A 20019-nucleotide genomic window follows, 5' to 3' on the forward strand; every position below is an offset into this window, starting at 1 on the left:
CAAAAAGTAATTGCGGATTTTTCATATAGTCGGCGTTGACAAATTTTTTCACAGCTTGTGACTCTGTAATTGCATTCTTTCTTCTGTCAGTTATCAGCTGTTACTTTTAGCTTGCTTTAGAAAAAAAGTGTAAAAAAAGTATATTTGATTAAAGTTCATTCTAAGTTTTATTAAAAATGCATTTACTTTCTTTTAAAAAATCCCCAATTACTTTTTGGGCAACCCAATAGTTCGCAGATGTCAACAATGGAGTGGGGGCCTGATGCTATTAACGTACAATCGTCCGCTTATGATTAGATCTCTATGCCGTCTAGAGGTGGTGGAATGTAGGATACGGTGTTTTAACTTCTTATCCCTTATCACGTTCAATGATCTCAAAAAATTATGGATCTATTAAACTACCATCAAAGGTTGAAAGCCCTTAATAACAAGTAAACAATTTTTCGCCAAAGTAAATGTTTCCTTAAAAAAAAATACAAAATTGGTCATCTTTAAGTTAGTGATCTTTGGTACAAATCCTTGAAATAAGGGTAAAACCAGTAAGGAAAGGAAAAAGTTGGGCGGTGCCGACTTCATAATACCCTACACCTACACTATAGGTATAAAGTGGGAGCTATGTCTAATTCTGAACCAATTTTGATGCACCTTGGCGGATGTTTTCAGATGGGCTATTTTTCGATCAAATGTGTTCAAATTGTAATAAATACAGTTGACAAATGACAACATTATTGCAAATTGTGTTGTGTGGGTAATGATCTTAAAAAGTGTTGAAGTCTTTCGATACGCCCGTTGCCATGAGGACCATCCTGTCACATGCCTTGGACTGATTGAAGCCACGGCATGGCATGGTTATGCCGTCTTCGAAATCCATGCTGATGCTAGACGAATGAACATTTGCCGACGTGCCTCGGTAGTAGCAGTTCCTCAAGCGTCTTGGCTACTGGTGAGAGAAGGGGGATCGGTCTGTGCGACTCCCTTACAATATACCACAGCTTGCCAATTCACATTGATTCAAGTGTACCAGCCAAATATTCTACTTATGTTCGTTGACTTCACTGTTAATTTCTAGATTCAGTTGGCTGGATAGTGGGGTCCATGGAACGAATCCAATCACGGCCCTGATCTGTCGCTACTATTGTATCACCATTGACTCAAAATTGTCTAAGCGAGCGAGTCTGTAATGGCAGGCCATTCTTACCTATCTTAGCTGAACCCATTCGAAAGTTAGCATGCTTTTGAACGGACAGATTATCCCTTGTCTTCACAAATCAACAAAGCAGCTACCGATATGTACTACCCAATTAGATAATTTTTTTTGGTTTATCGGTCAGGGAAATGCCTAAATTGCAGTTTGTTTATCTGGCAATGGGCTTAAGAGACGAGACTAGAATGACTTAGAACCTCAAGCCGAGCGAAAACATATATTTATATCTTATGGGATTGATATTTGCAGGTGTTATAAAGGAAATTACTAAATTAGTATAGTAAATGAATTTTTTTCTCGACATGGTCTTATAAATTTTTGGCAATGCCTGTAGGTTAGGTAAGTTTAGACAATTTTTAAGTCCATTGTGATAGCACAGTAGCGAAAGAACAAGGCTTCTGGCGGGAATCGAACCCACGATCCCTGCACTGTTAATCCAAGCACGCTTCATACTCGGCTACCGGGGCGCCCATGGTAATGCCTTTATTTGTAAAAGTTTTAAAAACGTATTCGATTAAAACTCCATTAGATATCCTTTGCAGCTCCCGTAGAACATTTTTTTAGCACTCATTTTCAAGGTTCTTTGCTTTCCACCAAAGAGAAAGTTGCTTTCTCTTTTTTTTTGTTTTCCATAATTATTATCGCCACTTGAAATACGCTTGAAGTTGAAGTCGAAAGGATCTCGGTCGTCTTTTAAGTGTCAAAAGACACGCGTCATCCTCATATGAGGCCTATATTATGCTACATAGAATATGAAGAACAATGGGCGAAATGATACGGCACATTTGGCTTGTGTAAACAAATCCTTTAGATTTACAATAAACATAAATGTCGAACATGACCTTAACATTAACAGCCCCGAGATTAGTTAGTTAATCTTTGACAGAGGGATTTAAGTTTACTACTGCGGCTAGCAACAGCGGCGGCCGCAGGTAGGGTGTGCAGGTCAATGGCGATGTGTATGAACCGAACAGAGCACAGAGAAACTCGATTTATATCCTTTTCTTTGTTAAAACTCAAGGAATTGAGTGTGTCAAAATCAACGCAAAAAGCCAAAATTCAAATCACGACCTGTTGTAGACATAACATACTACCTACATACACATATATGTACAAGACTGACGGACAAAGAAGACAGTCAGCTATGATGCCATTGTTGCGAAGATTGTATTAAGCTCTTTATATCACAGCTCTCATGAGGTATGCTTGATATTTGACGTTCGTTGTTCTCTCACAATCGTCTCTGTGTATCTGCATGCCCCTGAGTTTTGTGTTTGCCATGATGCTTGCGCTTGACTGTTTGTTGTTTGGCGCTGTTGTCGATTGGGTTTTGGTGTTGTTCCTGCCTGGCCGTGTAGCATTTTTGTCACCACAGTTTATTTTGTGCCATTGACGGGGTTGGACGTGCTGCTAGCGTGAGCGTCTATTGTGTGAATGAGTGCGTGTGCCTTTGTATATTAAAATTCCATATGAGCTAAATAGAAATATTGTAACAGAAAAAAGACATCATACAATCTCAATGCAATTGAAAAGAACAATCACATATCATCGTCATCATCCCCATCCAATCATAAAGTTGTTGCCAGCATTTTTGGATAATTTAAAAAAAACCTAATTCGTTTTGTTTTTTCTTGTGGCGCCTGCTTGTTTCCTTCTTCATTTTAGCCGTGTTTTGCTGTTGTCCCGTTTCTCGATTATCACCGCGATTAAGTGAACAACAGCATTAACATGGAGGACCCCAATCGGATGATGGCCCATACGGGTGGTATGATGGCCCCACAAGGTTATGGTATGCCTGGACAGGATGATGGCCAAAATCCCGGCAATGAAAATGAGGTGCGCAAACAAAAGGATATTGGTGAAATTCTACAACAGATTATGAGTATTTCGGAGCAGTCATTAGATGAGGCACAAGCTCGAAAACATACATTAAATTGTCATCGCATGAAACCGGCTTTGTTTTCAGTGCTGTGTGAAATTAAGGAAAAAACCGGTAAGTTTCAACTTTTGCTATATTTTTTAATTACAATATAATATGGAGTTTAATAATAATAATATATTTTAGAAAAATGTATGGGTATTAAGTAAAATGAATTTAGGGATCTTATAATTGGAATTTAAAATGGAAATTGAAGTTGTTATAGACTTCTTTATAAAGAGAGGGCCATCTAGCGCTTGGGTCCCTTTAAGAGTTTAACTGATTCTCCTTAAGAGTTTCCGTTATTGAGCTTTGCGGCATGGCCGGATATTATATAAAACAAGAGTTCCCCATTAAATGACTTGGGGGATCATTTGTTATACGGGAAATACGAGTTTGAAAAACCAAAAAATAAGTTTTAGTTAAAATTAGATTAAGGATTTTTTTGGATTGGATGTCAGTTTTGTTTTAAACCATGTCTACTATAAGTCGATCGATTTCTCAGTTCCTCCGCAGAAAGAAAAAAATCGAGAGTGTTATTTTTACTTTGATTAAACCAGTAGATGAGCAAAGCAATTTATAAATATTCTAAAATGATGTAACATATTCATCTAACCCGCGTTAACCAAACGTATCGAAGGTTTGAAATCCGACAAAATTTGCCTCTTAAGCTATGTTTAGATTGGTCAAATATCTGGCTCAACTTGTTCTATAATTTTTGCCCAAAATATTGTAGGCCACCGTAGCGCAGAGGTTAGCATGTCCGCCTATGACGCTGAACGCCTGGGTTCGAATCCTGGCGAGACCATTAGAAAAAATTTTCAAGTGTGGTTTTCCCCTCCTAATGCTGGCAACATTTGTGAGGTACTATGCCATGTAAAACTTCTCTCGAAAGAGATGTCTCACTGTGCACTCCGTTTGGACTAGGCTTTAGATAGGAGGCCCCTTGTCATTGAGCTTAAAACTTGAATCGGATTGCACTCATTGATGTATGAGAAGTTTGCCCCAGTTCCTTAGTGGAATGTTTATGGGCAAAATTTGCAAATTTGCATTTCAATCAAAATATGTCAAATTCATATAATCTTGATTTTGTTTTCACATTAGAACCCTTTTTTATACCCACCACCATAGGATGAGCTTTTACTAATCTAATCATTCCATTTGTAACACCTAGAAATATTGATCTGAGACCCCATAAAGTATATATATTCTGGATCGTCACGACATTCTGATTCGATCTAGCCATGGCCGCCTGTAGAAATCACGATAGCGATCAAACGCATAAAGCTAGCCGCTTGAAATTTTGAACAGATACGTCAAATCGATGTAGGTCATTGGGGATTGCAAATGGGCCATATCGGTTCTGATTTGGATATAGCTTCGATATAAACCGATCTTCCGATTTGACTTGACTTTGACTGAGCCCGTGAAAGCCGCAACTTTTTGTCCGATTTGGCTGAAATTCTGCATGTGGTTTTCTGTTATGACTCCCAAAAACTGTGCCATGTACAGTTCAAATCAGTACATAACCGGAGATAGCTCCCATGTAAACCGATTTACCGATTTGGCTTCTTGAGTCCCTGGAAGCCACAATTTTTGTCCGATTTTGCACGCAGTGTTCTCTAATGATTTCCAATAATTGTGCCAGTTATGTTTCAAATCGGTCTATAACCTAATATAGCACCCTTATAAATCGATCTCCCGATTTGACTTCTTTAGACCTTACAAACTGCAATTATTTCTCCGAATTGGCTGAAATTTAGCATGCCGTGCTCTGTTACGACTACCAACAACTGTGCCGAGTAAGATCCAAATCGGTTTATAAACTGATATACCTCCCATAGAAACCGATCTCGCGATTTTGTCTTCTTGAGCCCTTGAAGCCGCAATTTTTGTACGATTTGACTGAAATTTTGCATGTGATGTTCTGTTATGACTCCCAATAACTGTCCCAAGTACGGTTCAAATGAGTATATAACCTGATGCAGCTCCCATGTAAACCTTTCTCTCGATCATCGTTGTTCGGTTCCTAGGAGCTTTAATTTTTACTGGTTGGCAGAAGATTGGTATGTAGAATAAAATTATGCCCTTCAACTAAATTTATTTTGTATATATTTTTGGCAGAATCCATGGTGGTGGCTTCCCAAAATTCGGCCCGACCGAACTTAGCACGCTTTTACTTGTTTTGATCTAATAGTTAACGCTACTTGATTTGTTCTTGGACAAACAAAATTTTTTGCAGCATTAAGGTCCGGCGTGCAGTAATATATCCATTCATTATGTGTAAGTCTACACATTATGGAATGGCAAACAAAAATCCATAGAATGTGTGACTAAATTGATTTCCAAACGCTTTTAGACGTTTCACACAACACATTTAAACGAATTTCGTATCTGTGGGTATATATACCTCTAACGAATTATAAATAACAGATGGTTACAAATTGGCGAATGTAGTGATCCAAGATTGTGATCCACTCTTAACTTATAGAGGTCCATCGCGAAACTGCCATTGGCTAGAACAGAAGTTTTACTCATGTTCTACATAACATGTTACACTCGGTTTGCACATCATGCTAATAGATTAGAGTTTGAAAGTGGGATGTTCTGCATAAGCCGTGAAGACTTTGAGATAACATAGACAATCTTTAATAGGGAATAAAAATTTAACAATCTCTTTGCTTTATTGGTTAAAAATCAAAAAGCAAATTTATTTGCCTTAATTAAATTAATTTGTTCTAGATTTTTAATTTTTTTTGTGTTCTTATTTTTTTACGTTTTTTAAGTTTTTGTTTTATATTTTCTGATATTTGTTCTATCTTTTTTTTTTTTTAATTTGCGAGGCCCATATTAATAGAATAGTTTTTCGCACCGCCAGCCGTATAATACTGATATGGTATTGGCGAGGAAGATTAAGATAAAGTTAGTCCATTCATTAATAATCCAACATATTTCCTTCACACATATCATATGGATATGTACGTAACCCTATATCTCTCAACGATCCCACATTTGGGGGATGTGAACAACCCTGCCAAAAAGGAAGACTGAGTCGCCATTCATTAGTAATGCCGCACATATTGTACTGCCTTGAGGTTTATTCCGGTACGTTACCTGTACTCTCATAGAATTTATGAACACGTTTCTCCTTTCGTCGAACGATTTTTGGAATTCGGTTTTTCCGATTTTGTAAGCTTTCGGCTTTTATTCCTGTTTTACAAACCTTGCAGACATCATTCACCAGATTTTCTGGCGGATTCTTTTACATTTTGTCATTCCACACGCGCTAATCCACACGGCATATACATTGCAGATTCGTTCTTAGTAAGAACATCCAGACTATTCAACTCTCTTCTTAATGATCTAAGAGTTTTTAACACTTCTTCGCATACTTACCGAAAAAAACCTTTTTCATTATTTACGGAGAGGTAATAATTCCGGCTTAGGTTTCATTAAAGCTGCTATTCTTTGATGACATTTTGCATATTTATCTCGCCATTCCGTTTGTAACGCCTCGAAGTATTGAATATATATATTCTTGATCGATTGTAGCCCCGTCCGTCCCTCGTCCGAATTGGATATAGCTCCCATATAGACCGATCTCTCGATTTGGCTTCTTGATCCCTTACAAAGCGCAGTCCGATTTTCCAACAGCTGTACTGCAAGTCAAACTCTTGCATTTGGTCAAAAATGATGGATATCATCTCACGGTAGCATTGCTAGCATTCATAGTTACTTTACGATTCGCATCATCTTTGAAGAAGTAGGGCCCAACGATGCCGCTAGCCCATAAACCGCACCAAACTGTGACGTTTTCTGGACGCATTGGTATTTCTTGCATGCTTTACAATTCATATAAAAATATCACCTCCAAAATTTGGGGCAAAGTCAAATTGGGAGATCGGTTTATATGGCAGCTATGTCCGGTTATGAACCTATTTATATCATACTTGGTCTACTTCTCATGCCGTACAAGTCATATAAAAATATCAGCTGCGAAATTTCAAGCAAATCGAGTAATATTTGCGCTTTTAAGAGACGCAGAAAGTCAAATTGGGAGATCGGTTTATATGGCAGCTATATGTCAGGTTATGAACCGATTTGGACCGTACTTGGTAAAGTTGTTGAAAGTCTTACCAAAACGACATATACAAAATTTTAGTCAAGTTGGATAACAATTGCGCCGTCTAAGACTCAATAAGTCAAATCAGCGGATCGATTTATATGGCGGCTATATCAGGTTTTAGACTGATTTAGACGATACTTGGACAGTTGTTGGAAGTCATATCAAAAGGACATGTGCAAAAATTTAGGCAATTTAGATAACAATCGTGCCCTCTAGAGGTTTATATGGCAGCTATATCAAGATATGCATTAATTTAGACCATACTTGACACAGTTGTACACAGTTGTTGGAAGTCAGCCAAACCGGATAAGAATTGCGTCCTCTAGAAGCTGAAATGTCAAGACCCAAAATGGGTTTATATGGCAGCTATATCAGGTTATGGACTGATTAAGACCGTACTTGGCACAATGCTTGGAAATCATACCAATAAGAAATGCGCCCTCTAGAAGCTCTAGAAGTCAACACCTAAGATCCACCATCCTATGGTGGAGGGTATAATAATTTGCAAGCATTGTTCTTTTGTAAGACAATTCGTGGTTAAATTATAGACCAATCCGAAGATGTTTAACAGTGCAAAGTAAAACACGCAACGTGCGTCAGTTGTTTAAACCAGTGTTGCCAAAAAATTTAATAGCTAAAAAAATCACCCTTTAAAACATGAAAAAAAGTTTTTATTGAATAGTCTGTGTCATTTTCTCTAGCAGGGCACAGAAGGAGTTTAACTAATTATATTATTGGTTTATCCGCCTTTGATGCTGAACGCCAAGGTTCGAATTCTGGCCAAAAAGCCTCAAACAAAAATTTCAGTGGTGGTTATCCCCTCCTAATGCTGAAGTCAGCCACCGTAGCGTAGAGGTTAGCATGTCCGCCTATGACGCTGAACGCTTGGGTTGGAATCCTGGCGAGACCATCAGAATAAATTTTCAGCGGTTGTTTTCCCCTCCTAATGCTGGCAACATTTGTGAGATACTATGCCATGTAAAACTTCTCTCCAAAGAGGTGTCGCACGCCGTTCGGACTCGGCTATAAAAAGGAGAAGCTTAAACTTGAATCGGACTGCACTCATTGATATGTGAGAAGTTTACCCCTGTTCCTTAGTGGATATTTATGGGCAAAATTTGCAATTTGCATGCCATGTAAAAACTTCTGGCACTGTGGCACACAGTGGGGACTCGGCTATAAAAAGGCCCCTTATCATTGAGCTTAAACTTGAATCGAACACCACTCATTGATATGTGGGATTTTGTCCCTGTTCCTTAATGGAATGTTCGTGGGAAAATTTGCATTTGCATCCATTGCAACGTTTAGATGAAAATTTCCTTCTAGGTATTCTAAGACTTAGGTACATTGTATGGTATTTAACGTTCTGAGAGGTTATAAAGAAAACTTCTGCTTTGTCGGCGAGGATATGAAAAAAAGCATAGCTTGTAATTTGCATGATTGAATAGTTCTAATTTTCTATTGATTTAAAGATCATTTAAATATTCAATACGATAAATAAAATCTTCCCAACCGCAAGCGTGTTCTGGGAAATGGAATTGTTGTAATCGCAAGTTGTCATTTATCATTTACTTTATTCAGAGTTTTTTCTTTCTGTTGTTTACATTTTAATTTATACGGTTGAGATTGAATTTCAATAGCCTTGCCGATATGCGAAAAATCGTAATTTTATGCTTATCAGGTCTTATGGTCTTAGAATTGGTCTAAAAGTTGTTGGCAGTAGGCTTACATGTTTGAATAGCGACATTATCAGGGCAATATCATTGGTGTGGTGGTGTTTGAGGGGCATTGCAAATGCAAACACTACGTTCAAAGGAATGCTTTGAGTTAATGAACAAAAAAAAAAAAAAGAACACAGTTTCTCTATTCCATTTAATAAGAAGATGATTGCAATCATTAACACACGGCTACCAGGCTATCATCATAGTCATTACACGCTCTAGACAAACTGATAAAAATAAGACGGCGGCAACAAATTAAATGCTTGCTTGTTCCAACGTTTGCTATACAAACCAAAAACATGGACAACAAAAAGAGAAGCAGCCGCCTTTTGATTGTGTTGCTTGTTTTCAAATCAAATACAAATTGATTAAATATTTGCCAAAGATAAAATATTCTACTCGGCGAGTTGGGTCTAGGTGTGTGTGTGTGTGTGTGTGCACCTATATCTATCTATCTATATTCCGAATTTTTCCAAAAATAAACAAGAACGCAACAAGTTCTTCCTGAACAACAACAGCCCAAAGAAAAGAAGACAACATTGCAATTGTGCTACCACAAAAAAAAAAACAACGAAAACGTGAAAATAACATCATCCACTTGTTTACAAGTTGATAAATGGGTTTCGGAGATTTTTTTGTTTGCCAAGAGCCAAGAGGGGAAATGTAAACTACTAACCTTATAAGATTAATAGTTTGTTTATCTGAAAAGCGATGTTGCCTAGACACCATCAAGTTGCCGAATATGCATTCAACTTTCGTTTTTGTTAGATTCAAAAAGCTTGGGATGGCTAGTAGGCAAGACTTAAAGCCTTTGGTTCATCAACAGTCTGACATTCTTTAGCAAAAGAGTCGAACTGTAGTATGTAATTATTTTACGGATACTTTAAAAGATGTGTCGGGGAACCCTGGATGGCTGATGGAATGAAATGAGTGTTGGTGTCTTAATGAAGCATATTTTATACTTAATGCCATTTGGGTTTCTTAACTCTGGTGTGGTGTGTGAAAATTTATGCATTTAATCGTAATTAATTTCCATATTTTATAAAATTTTATGATCATTTCATTCCATTTTAAGTTGGCATTGGATAATACAACGTCATTTTTTAGTCATCGCTGGGCACAGAGACTACACTATAGCAGGCTGGCTGGCAGGCAAGTCAATCGTCATTCACTCAACTCTCTTTGCCACCAAACAGCACAGCACAGCACAGCACAGTCAGACATACAGATTGTATTCTAAACCGGCTTTTCAATATTATTTGTATATTTAAAGCAAATGCAAACGATTCCAGCTTAACCAGGGACTTAACTCATTTCGCTGGAGAAAGATCCACAGAAGAGGCGCGCGATTCATGTGTACTACTACTACTACTGCTGCTGCCTATTTGGTGTCTTGTCTCAATGAATATTCTGAGAAAATTTTTGATATTAAACAGTCCAGACAAACGGCATATACAACTGAATATCTATAGCAGCCCAATAATGAATACAAGGTGGGCCAAAAATTGGCTACTAAAAAAGTCAGAGAAGATTGATAATAAATAGAAATGGGCGATGGGTAAATACCCAAAAGGTATTTACCCGGTAAATTGGGTACATTGGGTAAATACCCGGGTATTTAGCCATTTATACCCAAAAGCTGGGTATTTATAATTTTGCAGATATCATGGGTGTCAAAACATGTTTAATAATTTCGTATTCTTTGTGTATAAACCTGACCTTTTGATCTCATAAAATCGGATTTTAGTTATATATAACCGCTATATAGAACGATCTCCAGACTTAAAGTCTTGAGGCAATAAATTGGTTATATTTCATCATATTCTATGAAATTTGGCACAGGGGGTGCTGGTCGTTCCTTTTAAATTTCTGTGAAGTTCGGTTCAGATCGGACTATATTTGGATATAGCTGTCCTTAGACCTACCACCCGACCACCCGATCTCCCGATATAGTGTATTGAGGCCATAAAAGATCTATTTAGTACCCGAATTCGATGAAATTTGGCACAGCGTGTTCTGGCAAACCCGATTTTGGTGAAATTTTAAACAGTGCGTTTTGGCACACCTCTAAACCTTTTTGTTGAATATCGTCCAGATTGGGACATATAGGGAATGTGGACCAGATTGGGAGAGATTGGGAGATCGGTCTATATGCCAGCTTAATCCAAATGTGGTCCCATCTGGACGATATTCAACAAACAAGTGTAGAGGTCTATCAAATCGCACTGTTTCAAATTTCATTCAAATCGGATGAAATATCCTCCTTTTATGGGCTCAATACTCTATATAGGGAGATCGGTCTATATGGCAGATATATCCAAATATGTTTCGATCTGGACGATATTCAACAAATCTCACTTTTTAAAATTTCGTCCAAATCGAATGCAAAATTCTCGTTTTATGGACCCAATACTCTATATCGGGAGATCGTAGATGTGGACGATATTCAACAAAAAAGTTTAGAGCGGTACCGGAGCTCGCTGTGCCAAATTGCATCGAAATAGGATGAAAATGTTCCTTTTATAGGCTCATTACACAATATCGAGAGATCGGTATATATGGCAACTATATTCAAATATGGTCCGATCTGTACCACATTTGACAGGAATGGGTAGGGGTCTGCCAGAACAGATCTTTTATGGGCTCAATACACTATCGGGTGGTCGGTCTAAGGGCAGCTATATCCAAATATAGTTCGATCTGAACCGCACTTCATAGAAATGAATAGAGGTCTACCAGAACTCACTGCCCCAAATTTCATCGAAATAGGATTAAAAATGACCAATTTAATTAAGTTGTGGAGCCTTTCACAATACAGCTGGTGCAAGAATTGAAGCCGAACGACCTACCAGCACAGAATTTTTGATGAATGGGAATGAGGCCACTGTAGCGCAGAGGTTAACATGTCCGCCTATGACGCTGAACGCCTGTGTTCAAAACCTGGCGAGATCATAAAAAAAATGTCCAGCGGTGGATTTCCCCTCCTAATGCTGGCAACATTTGTGAGGTACTACGCCACGTAAAACTTCTCTCCAAAGAGGTGTCGCACTGCAGGACGCCGTTCGGACTCGGCTATAAAAAGGAGGCCCTTTATCATTGAGCTTGAACTTGAATCGGACTGCACTCATTGATATGTGAGAAGTTTGCGCCTGTTCCTTAGTGTATTGTTCATGGGCTAAATTTGCAATTTGGGCTCTAGGAAAGTTGGCCAAAGATTCACTTTTTTTATCGAATTATCGATTTTGGATTGAAGATCAGACAGAAGCATTGCAATAGCTACCAATGCATTCAGAAAAAGTCACAGTTTGGTGCGGTTTATCGGCTGGTGGCATCATTGGACCGTACTTCTTCAAATATGATGCGAATCGTAGCGCAACTGTAAATGGTGAGAGCTATCGTAAAAGATTTTTAATTATAAAAAAATGTCGACTACTTTTAGTTCTTCATCCACCTATCTCGTCTCAAGGTCTGATCTCGGAACTCACACCTTTTCTTTACCTTCCACCGAAGCTTCCTTTCGTCTTGGGGTATCACAATTTTTAATTATAAAAAAATTTCCTTAAAAGTTAAAAGGTAGGTTATCGGTTGGTTGGTCTCTAGGTCTGATCCCTTTTCTTAACCTTCCACCGATACTTCCTTTCGTTTTGGGGTATCACAACGGGCTAAGCCGGCCTTGAGTGAAATTACTTTTATGGTGGGCTCACCATTCAACCTATGCCAGATTTTTATTAAAGAGACTAGCGAATTCAGAATTGATGCCAAAGATATTGGTTTCGAATACTTTTTGATTATGTTTCAGTTTGTAGTTTTTGTTCCTAAGTAAAATATAGCTTAAATGGATTTTTTTCAATTGAATAATATGTATTTGATATTTTGGTTCACCCTGTGGAAATGCGGGAAAATGCCAAAAGGTTTCTTATGTAAATTTTTATTCTTTATCACCACATCTCCTACAAATAATATGAACGGCGCGGGAAACATTTGTTGTTTAGTAGAACCGAACGAACGAACCCATCAACGGGTGAGTGAGCAAGCTGGTGTATGGCAGAGTTGCTTGTGCTTACTCGCCTGTTGGCTGGCTTGTGCCTCGCTGAATGGCTTTCATCGTCATTTGAGCTTACAATTTTCAGATTCCAATATGTATGTAAATTTGGATATTGTTGTCGATTTGGCTGTTGCCATTTCCTTTTCGTTTATTTTGTATGTGTTTTTTTTTTGTTTGCTGCCAAAGTAAAAGGTTGTTCAAGTTTATGATACGTAACAAGAGAGCAATTGCTCGTCAAGAAAATATAAAGGATTTCATTTTACAGCACAACGACGATGACGACGACGAGGACAACGAAGTGCTTTGTTGTCCTCATTCCCTTAGCATTTTCCATTTAACTTTGCGAGCACACCCGCACACCCACAACAGATGCGCGCTCCTGTTGATGGGTTGTAGTTTTCCCCTTTTTTTCTGCGTGCGTTTCCCTTTACTCTTTGATAACATTAAAATGCTTCATTAGGCAGTCAAATGATTTTTGCTATGCGAAACAGCGGTATTATCCGAAAGGTCCCAAGGAGCAACACTACAACAAACAAGAGGAGCAAACAGCATTGTTGTTGATTATACAGCTATGTAGGTGGAAGGTTGAATGAATGGATGGATAGTCGTGGTGTGGAGGAGCAAGGTGGAGTGGGCCACATGCAGCTGCTTCTTTTATATGCCAAAGGAGAAGACGAAGGAAATAATGTCAAAGGTTGTTTTGGAGAAATGTGTATGATTGCAGCTTGAAAGGTTGTCTGCGTTTTGTTTTTTCTTATTTTTTGTTGGCCTTGTTTCTTTAAAAGGGTAAAAGCATTTCATTCGATTTGCCATACAATTCAATATCATAAATTCTAATGATGGCCATTCTATGTGACATTATTTTTAGGCGCTCGGGAGGTTTAAATAAAACTTAAGCACTTTTTGCTTTTTCCCAGAGAAAATAGTTTTCTTTACTGTAAGCATTTGAATCTACATAGACCGCCGCTGCTTGGGCCTGGGAAAATTTTTTATGGCCTTTTGTATTACCATAAAAGTGATTTATGCGTAGTAATATGTTAGCATTTTACACCACATTGTGTCTCTCCAAGAATGCAAGTAATTGTCATTGATGTTGTCTCTTTAGTGATTTTTGTTGATTTTACTGTATTCCTCTCTGCTCTATGTGTATCACATTCATTGGCATGGTGTCATTTGTGGCACATTGTGTCTGCCAATGTAACTTTGCCAAAGATATGCTATAGGTGAAATGAGGGATGAATGAATGAGGTTTGCCTTGTCTTGGACCGAACCAAGTGGGCATTAGTTGTCGGGGGGTGTGAAGCCCATTAAAACTTAAATAGAGTTACATACACTGTGGTTTCGTCGCACACACACACACATAAACACCAAAAGGACATCGCAGTAGATTCTCCTAAGGCTTATTAAACTAACCACCATTTACCCGGTATTTACACTTGTTATCCATTCTCGTCTACCACATTTTCAACGAAATGCCACCAAGTTCTTAGTGAAATTTTTCGCATGCGTTACAATTCCTTGCTGGCTGGATTGCTTACTTTCTTGGCAAGAAGGTTGTGGTGTTGTTTGTTCATCTTATTAAATACTTTATAACATCTGCCGGTAATGTTATTATTGGTGTTGCGCTTGCTGCTATTTATTCTGTGGTTTCTTATTCACGCCGCAGGAACAATAGCAACAACAAAAATTACAATCTTAAATTTCAGTAATTTGACCGACCATCTTTGCCCACATAAGGCAACGAGAATTTATTAGTTTCCCTGCGAGAAAACTTAATATTTAATTAAAATTGTTGGACATTAATTTGCAATTTCTAGGGGGAATTGTTTTCAATGTGTACATTGACAGTGATATCTGTCAATGGCAAATGATTATAGAGATTTTTTAAAGAATTTTAATTCTTGAAAAATAGTGCCGTGTACAAAGATTTTAATCCCGTGAATATCCTATGTTGTGGAAAAAGGGAAAAATTTGGTTTGGTTTCAAAGATAACGAATATTTTGATCTGAGTAATCGCTTAGGCCAACAAGTGACACACGATGGCTCCATACTTTTTTTATGCATCAAAATTGCTTTCAGATGTTGTGCTTAAACTATCGGTGAAGACATATGAAAATCCCAGTGTTTTTCTGGCTTGAGTTCCTTCTATTTACACAACATGACAGATTGGCCCATATGAGTATACTTAAAGAATTGTTTGCTCTCAAAAGCCTCTAGCATAGGCTCATCTGCTGTTGCAAGTACCTTTCTCCTACTCCATACAAGAGCACTATTAGGATCAGTGTCTTGATTTATGTTTGTCGGGAGGTAAGTAAGCAAATAAGTAGCATATTTTGACCACACAAGTCCCCCTTTGACCTTGTTTTGTTTATGGTCGCACCAATGTCAGTCAATGACTATCCAAAAGTTGTAGTTATTAACGTTAAGTGTTTTCTTGGGCTCGTCTTTCTAATTTGCTTGTGTTTATCATCCAGCGCTGGCTTGAATTTAGGTGTCTTTAGCTTAAAAACAGTAGATTTGGTTTTATCTTCGTTTACTACGAGGGTTGCCTGTTAAATTTCGTGATAAGAGAACAAAACAAATAATAACCATTGAAAATAGCTTCATTGTTTTTCAAAATATTCCGCATTAAGATCTATACACTTTTGCATGCGTTTGAACCAATGGTACGATTTTACGAAAGAACAGGCGATCAGTTGCTTGGAAGTGTTTCAAGCGCCAGCAACTTTTGTTGGATTTGGCTCATCTTGAAACACCCAAACAGTCGATTGCAGTTTACTTTCGGGCTCATACGCTTAAATCCAAGATTCATCACCTGTCACGATGTCATAGACGAGTTTCGAAGCACCGCATAGTATTCTTGGAGCATTTCTTTCGATCAACCGACCCGAGCGTTTTTTTAGGCGATTGACAAACTGTATGGCATCCAACGCGAAAAAATTTTTTTGGCGCACAGCATCAATGGTATTTGGAACAACAACTGATTTTGAACGAAATTCATGAAATTCGTCTTGGAGTGAATTACGACCTCGGTTGAATTCACCATACCATCGATTAAAACACTGGTCCTTGATGGAGCTCCATCGTCAAAAAGTTGTAAAAAATAATCACACGAAAATGTTCACAATTTAACTAAATTTTTTGGGCGAGATGAATCTTTTAAGTTACTGTAAACAACACAAATAGCGCTCGTATGGCAAAACGTTCTGAGTACGTATGACTTCAAAATGGCAAGCTTTACGATAAAGCTGCCAGTTGGTAGATTGCAACACAAGGGTTGTCCAATCCCGAAATATAAAACCCTCGTACAAGAATTCGCTAATTGTTTAATTTTTATCAAAGGATGTTAGTAACCGGAATCGCCCTGAAATTTTTTTGGTTAATTATTATTTCAACGATTTTTTTTCAGTTAGAAACTATTCCACTTATGAAAAACATGCATATTTACTCTATGGTGTCAAACCAATGCAAATTTGTAGTTGAAAACCTATAAAAGTTCTACAAAATGTTTGCATTGCCATATGATGATGTCTATTTCATTGTCATAGGCGAGCCATATATGTTAATTTTATGCCACATACATTCACATCTGAGATTTTGTATAACCTTCTCTAGCAACATCATTAAAAGATCAGATGTTAGGCTGTCCCCTTGTTGCAGGTCCTTATTATTTGTGCAAATGTACCAGATAAGGTCATTCCGCAAGTCTTACTTATTTTGAAGGAGTTCTAAACTCTGGCATCTGTATGTTCAAATACCAACAATAAGATAGAGGGTGTCTATTTGTTTGTCTTTGCTCTTTTTCAAAATATGGCAGAAGAGCACTTGGCACTCCAGGGAGTCATAGTAATTAAAGCCCAATAATAAAAAATGACCAATTTACAGCGTACATCATGATTCATGATCTTGTGTATACGTCAAGGTATAAGTCATGGCTGAAAATCGATATCATTTTGATTTTTCGATGATTGGTGTCAAGCGATATATCGCTTAAATATTACTTGAGAAATGTTGAATAATAACATGAGAGCGAAATAAAGGGGAAAAAGTAAGAAAGGTAAAGAAAATCACATAAAATGTATCGATGTATGTGTGGACACGCACATATGATGACGAACATTTTGATGTACCGTGTAAATTAGTCATAAGAGAAAGGTCCTGTGATAATTTAGTTTACAGTAGAACCCGTCTTGATGAGGATGAGACAACCGAGAACATGAGTGTAGAAACACAAGCGTTTAACCCTGAGAGGCGGTTCTTATCTGTGCTGGGTAACCTTGCACACGCATATCTCATTAAAAATATCCATAGGACCAAGGTTTGAATTGCTGAGTTCAAAATAGGGGCAGCAAAGCAAAAATAACTTTGGTTTACGTTTGTTTCTCTTTCGCTACGAGCTCAATGATCGGACATTTTTCTTTGCAAATGGAAAAGGAAAGCCTGAGATAGCAGCACACACCAACCACTATGGGACGATTGTCCGCGACGCTTTGCAGTCGCGGACAATCAACGGTATCGAGAGGAGAGTCTCAGTGAGAGGTTGGGTGGCACCGGAAATGACACCCGACGAGTTATATGTGCCTTTAAAAAACCAATGGGTACTCTGTTCCCGCGGCGATCGGTCCTCTGGACCGGAACGTGCTTGCTCCCCTATAGAAGCTTGACGAGGATCGCTACCTCCACATGAAAATGTGGTTACGACAACAACAACAACTATGGGACGCGTTTCGTCTTTGGTTAGAAGACTTTCAACCATATTAGGTGTGATGGCTTCAAGGGCCTTGTGTTAGTATGTTGTATTTGAATAGCAAATTTTTTGTCTGCAACAATTACACTGCATCCATGGTATGTACATGATTCTGTACATCTGTTGGAAGTTGTATTGATAGTTTCGAACGCTAGACAACTCCAACCGCTCTCGCTGTTGCTACGAGGTTCGAATTCCTGTTTTGTGTGCCCAAGTCAGAATCCCGGCCAGGCTCTGGTGAATGTTTTCTTTTCATTTTCAAGTTTTTTTTGCCTGTTAGGGCGAAGATTATCAAATTTCACAATTTTCGTTTGTTTCTCTTTCGAGGCGGGCTCAATGATCGGAGATTTTCCTTTGCAAATGAAAAAGGAAAGTCAGAGATCGCAACTTTACATTGAAAAATGATCCAGTAATTCAAACCCTGAGTAGAACGCATTATAAGGTACTCCACAATTGTGGTTGGGCCGAAGGGTTACACGGAGTGTTGGTGCAGTTCTCATCCAAGGGATCTCGTTTAACTGAACATATTTTGGGTACGCGTTTGCATATTCTCTCTTTTACACATTTTTGTCCACTAGGGTATCACAATGGGCCAAACTGGCCTTGGAGGGAACGTAACTTCATGGTGGGCTACTAATTCAACCTAAATTAGGTATTATTTGGTCACACATTAGTTTGTGTGCGAAGGGAAGACTATTTTAACCCCTGCATTAATCCCATACGGTGTGGTCCGATTTCTTGTGCACTGGACACAGTATACTGATATTAGGTTAGGTTAGGTTGAAAAATGGGTGCGGAGTTCTAATCCGAGTTAAGAACGTGGGCTGGATCTAAACTCAGTTAAGGCATTAAAAACGATCTAAAAAGATTCTATCTAGTTAAAATTAGGTGTATAAAGATTTTTATTTTTTTTTTTTGGAACATGGCGGTCTCCTTTTTATTGGGAGTGGAAAATTTTGTTTTCTAACAGATTTTTTGAAATTAATTCCCTTCTTAATTCTAATTTTTTAAGCCTACAAAATGTTAGCCAATATTCCCTTTAAAAACATAAACTCATTTCGCATGTTTATGTAGGATTATCAATAGTTGGCTTTGCAAAAAAGGCACTGGTGACTTCTTATCCACATTCCGAATTACGCAGTCAATAGTTGATGTTGTAGCATTGATTAAAAATTCCTCGAATACATTGAATTAATGTTTCAAGATGTTACCTTAATTTCTAAATAAACAAAGATATTGTCGAGAGAGCGCAAAAGAGTTAAAATACAGAACGAAGGCGGCAGGACCCACCAGCAGAAGCAGCAGCAGCAGCAGCATTAATTACAATTCTCCGTATAAATTGAATTAATTTCAAATTTACTCCTTAATTTCTAATAAATACAGATGCTATGCTTGGATGCGATGTGCTCAAAGGATTTAATTCAAAAATGCTTTCATTAAAGCTTTTGTTTTTTTTTGTTGTTGTCGACAGACATGGATGACAGCAGGCAGCAATACCTACTTACATATTTTTTATATCTGTATTCTGAAAGTGTCGGTGTACTTGCGTGTGTTCCTTTCTGTTTTTAAATATTCCACTTCCGTACATGTAAGGCGCACACCAATACAAATGCTAAAGGAAATGCTATACATACAAACACACCGCCTCAGCTTAACATCATCATGTTTTGCTGATGCGTTTATGGCCAAGGCAAGAAGAAAAAAGTTTCTTTTCTTAATCTAATCAACTTTTGTGCTGCTGCACAACAAGACCAAAGAACGTGCGTTGTTTGTTGAGTATCTTTCGAGGAGCAACAAACAGCAAGTAAACCAACCAGCAAGCCATCCAACTCAGATATATCCAATACTTTACTTCTCACACACTTGCTAGTGTTTGTGTGTGTGTGTGTGTGGGGCTCTGGATATTGTTAGTTACATGACGTTGAAAAGGGGGTAGGTTTTTTCTTGTCTTGGGCAACGGGTGTGATGGTGGTTAAACCTGATAAGATAACTTGGGTAATACCTTTGCTTATTCTTCTCGGTGTGGCATATTTCCTTGCCCCAACAATGCTACCATCGCTGCCAGCACCATTACACCACACTTAGCATTACAGCTATGATTATTTTAGCTGTTGTCGTTGATGCTCCTTTGCTAACAGGGCAGCTGCCTGAACTGTTATGAAGCGTCGCTTTTTTGTTCTTTTAAGGAATCTTTCTTTAAAATGCATTGAAATGATCGTATTTGGGGAAACTAAAATTCCCCAGTGTGCTTTATGGAA

The 20019-nt window shown here is 38.1% G+C and overlaps 1 protein-coding gene across 5 annotated transcripts in view; it reads left to right on the plus strand.

The window, feature by feature from the left end:
- The window catches only part of LOC106082942 (homeobox protein extradenticle), a 35610-nt gene that overhangs the window by 2899 nt on the left and 12692 nt on the right, over positions 1 to 20019 (plus strand). For 4 of the 5 annotated variants that reach the window (XM_059368361.1, XM_013245712.2, XM_059368362.1 and 1 more), the window contains exon 2: positions 2870 to 3197. In XM_059368361.1, the coding sequence (XP_059224344.1) occupies positions 2933 to 3197 (265 nt within the window). In that variant the 5' untranslated portion in view covers positions 2870 to 2932. Of the gene's footprint in view, positions 1 to 970; positions 2643 to 2869; positions 3198 to 20019 lie in introns of those variants that run through there. The other variant, XM_059368363.1, reaches the window with a different exon arrangement.

Source organism: Stomoxys calcitrans, chromosome 4, assembly GCF_963082655.1.
Source record: "Stomoxys calcitrans chromosome 4, idStoCalc2.1, whole genome shotgun sequence".
Classification (NCBI taxonomy): Eukaryota; Metazoa; Arthropoda; class Insecta; order Diptera; family Muscidae; genus Stomoxys; species Stomoxys calcitrans.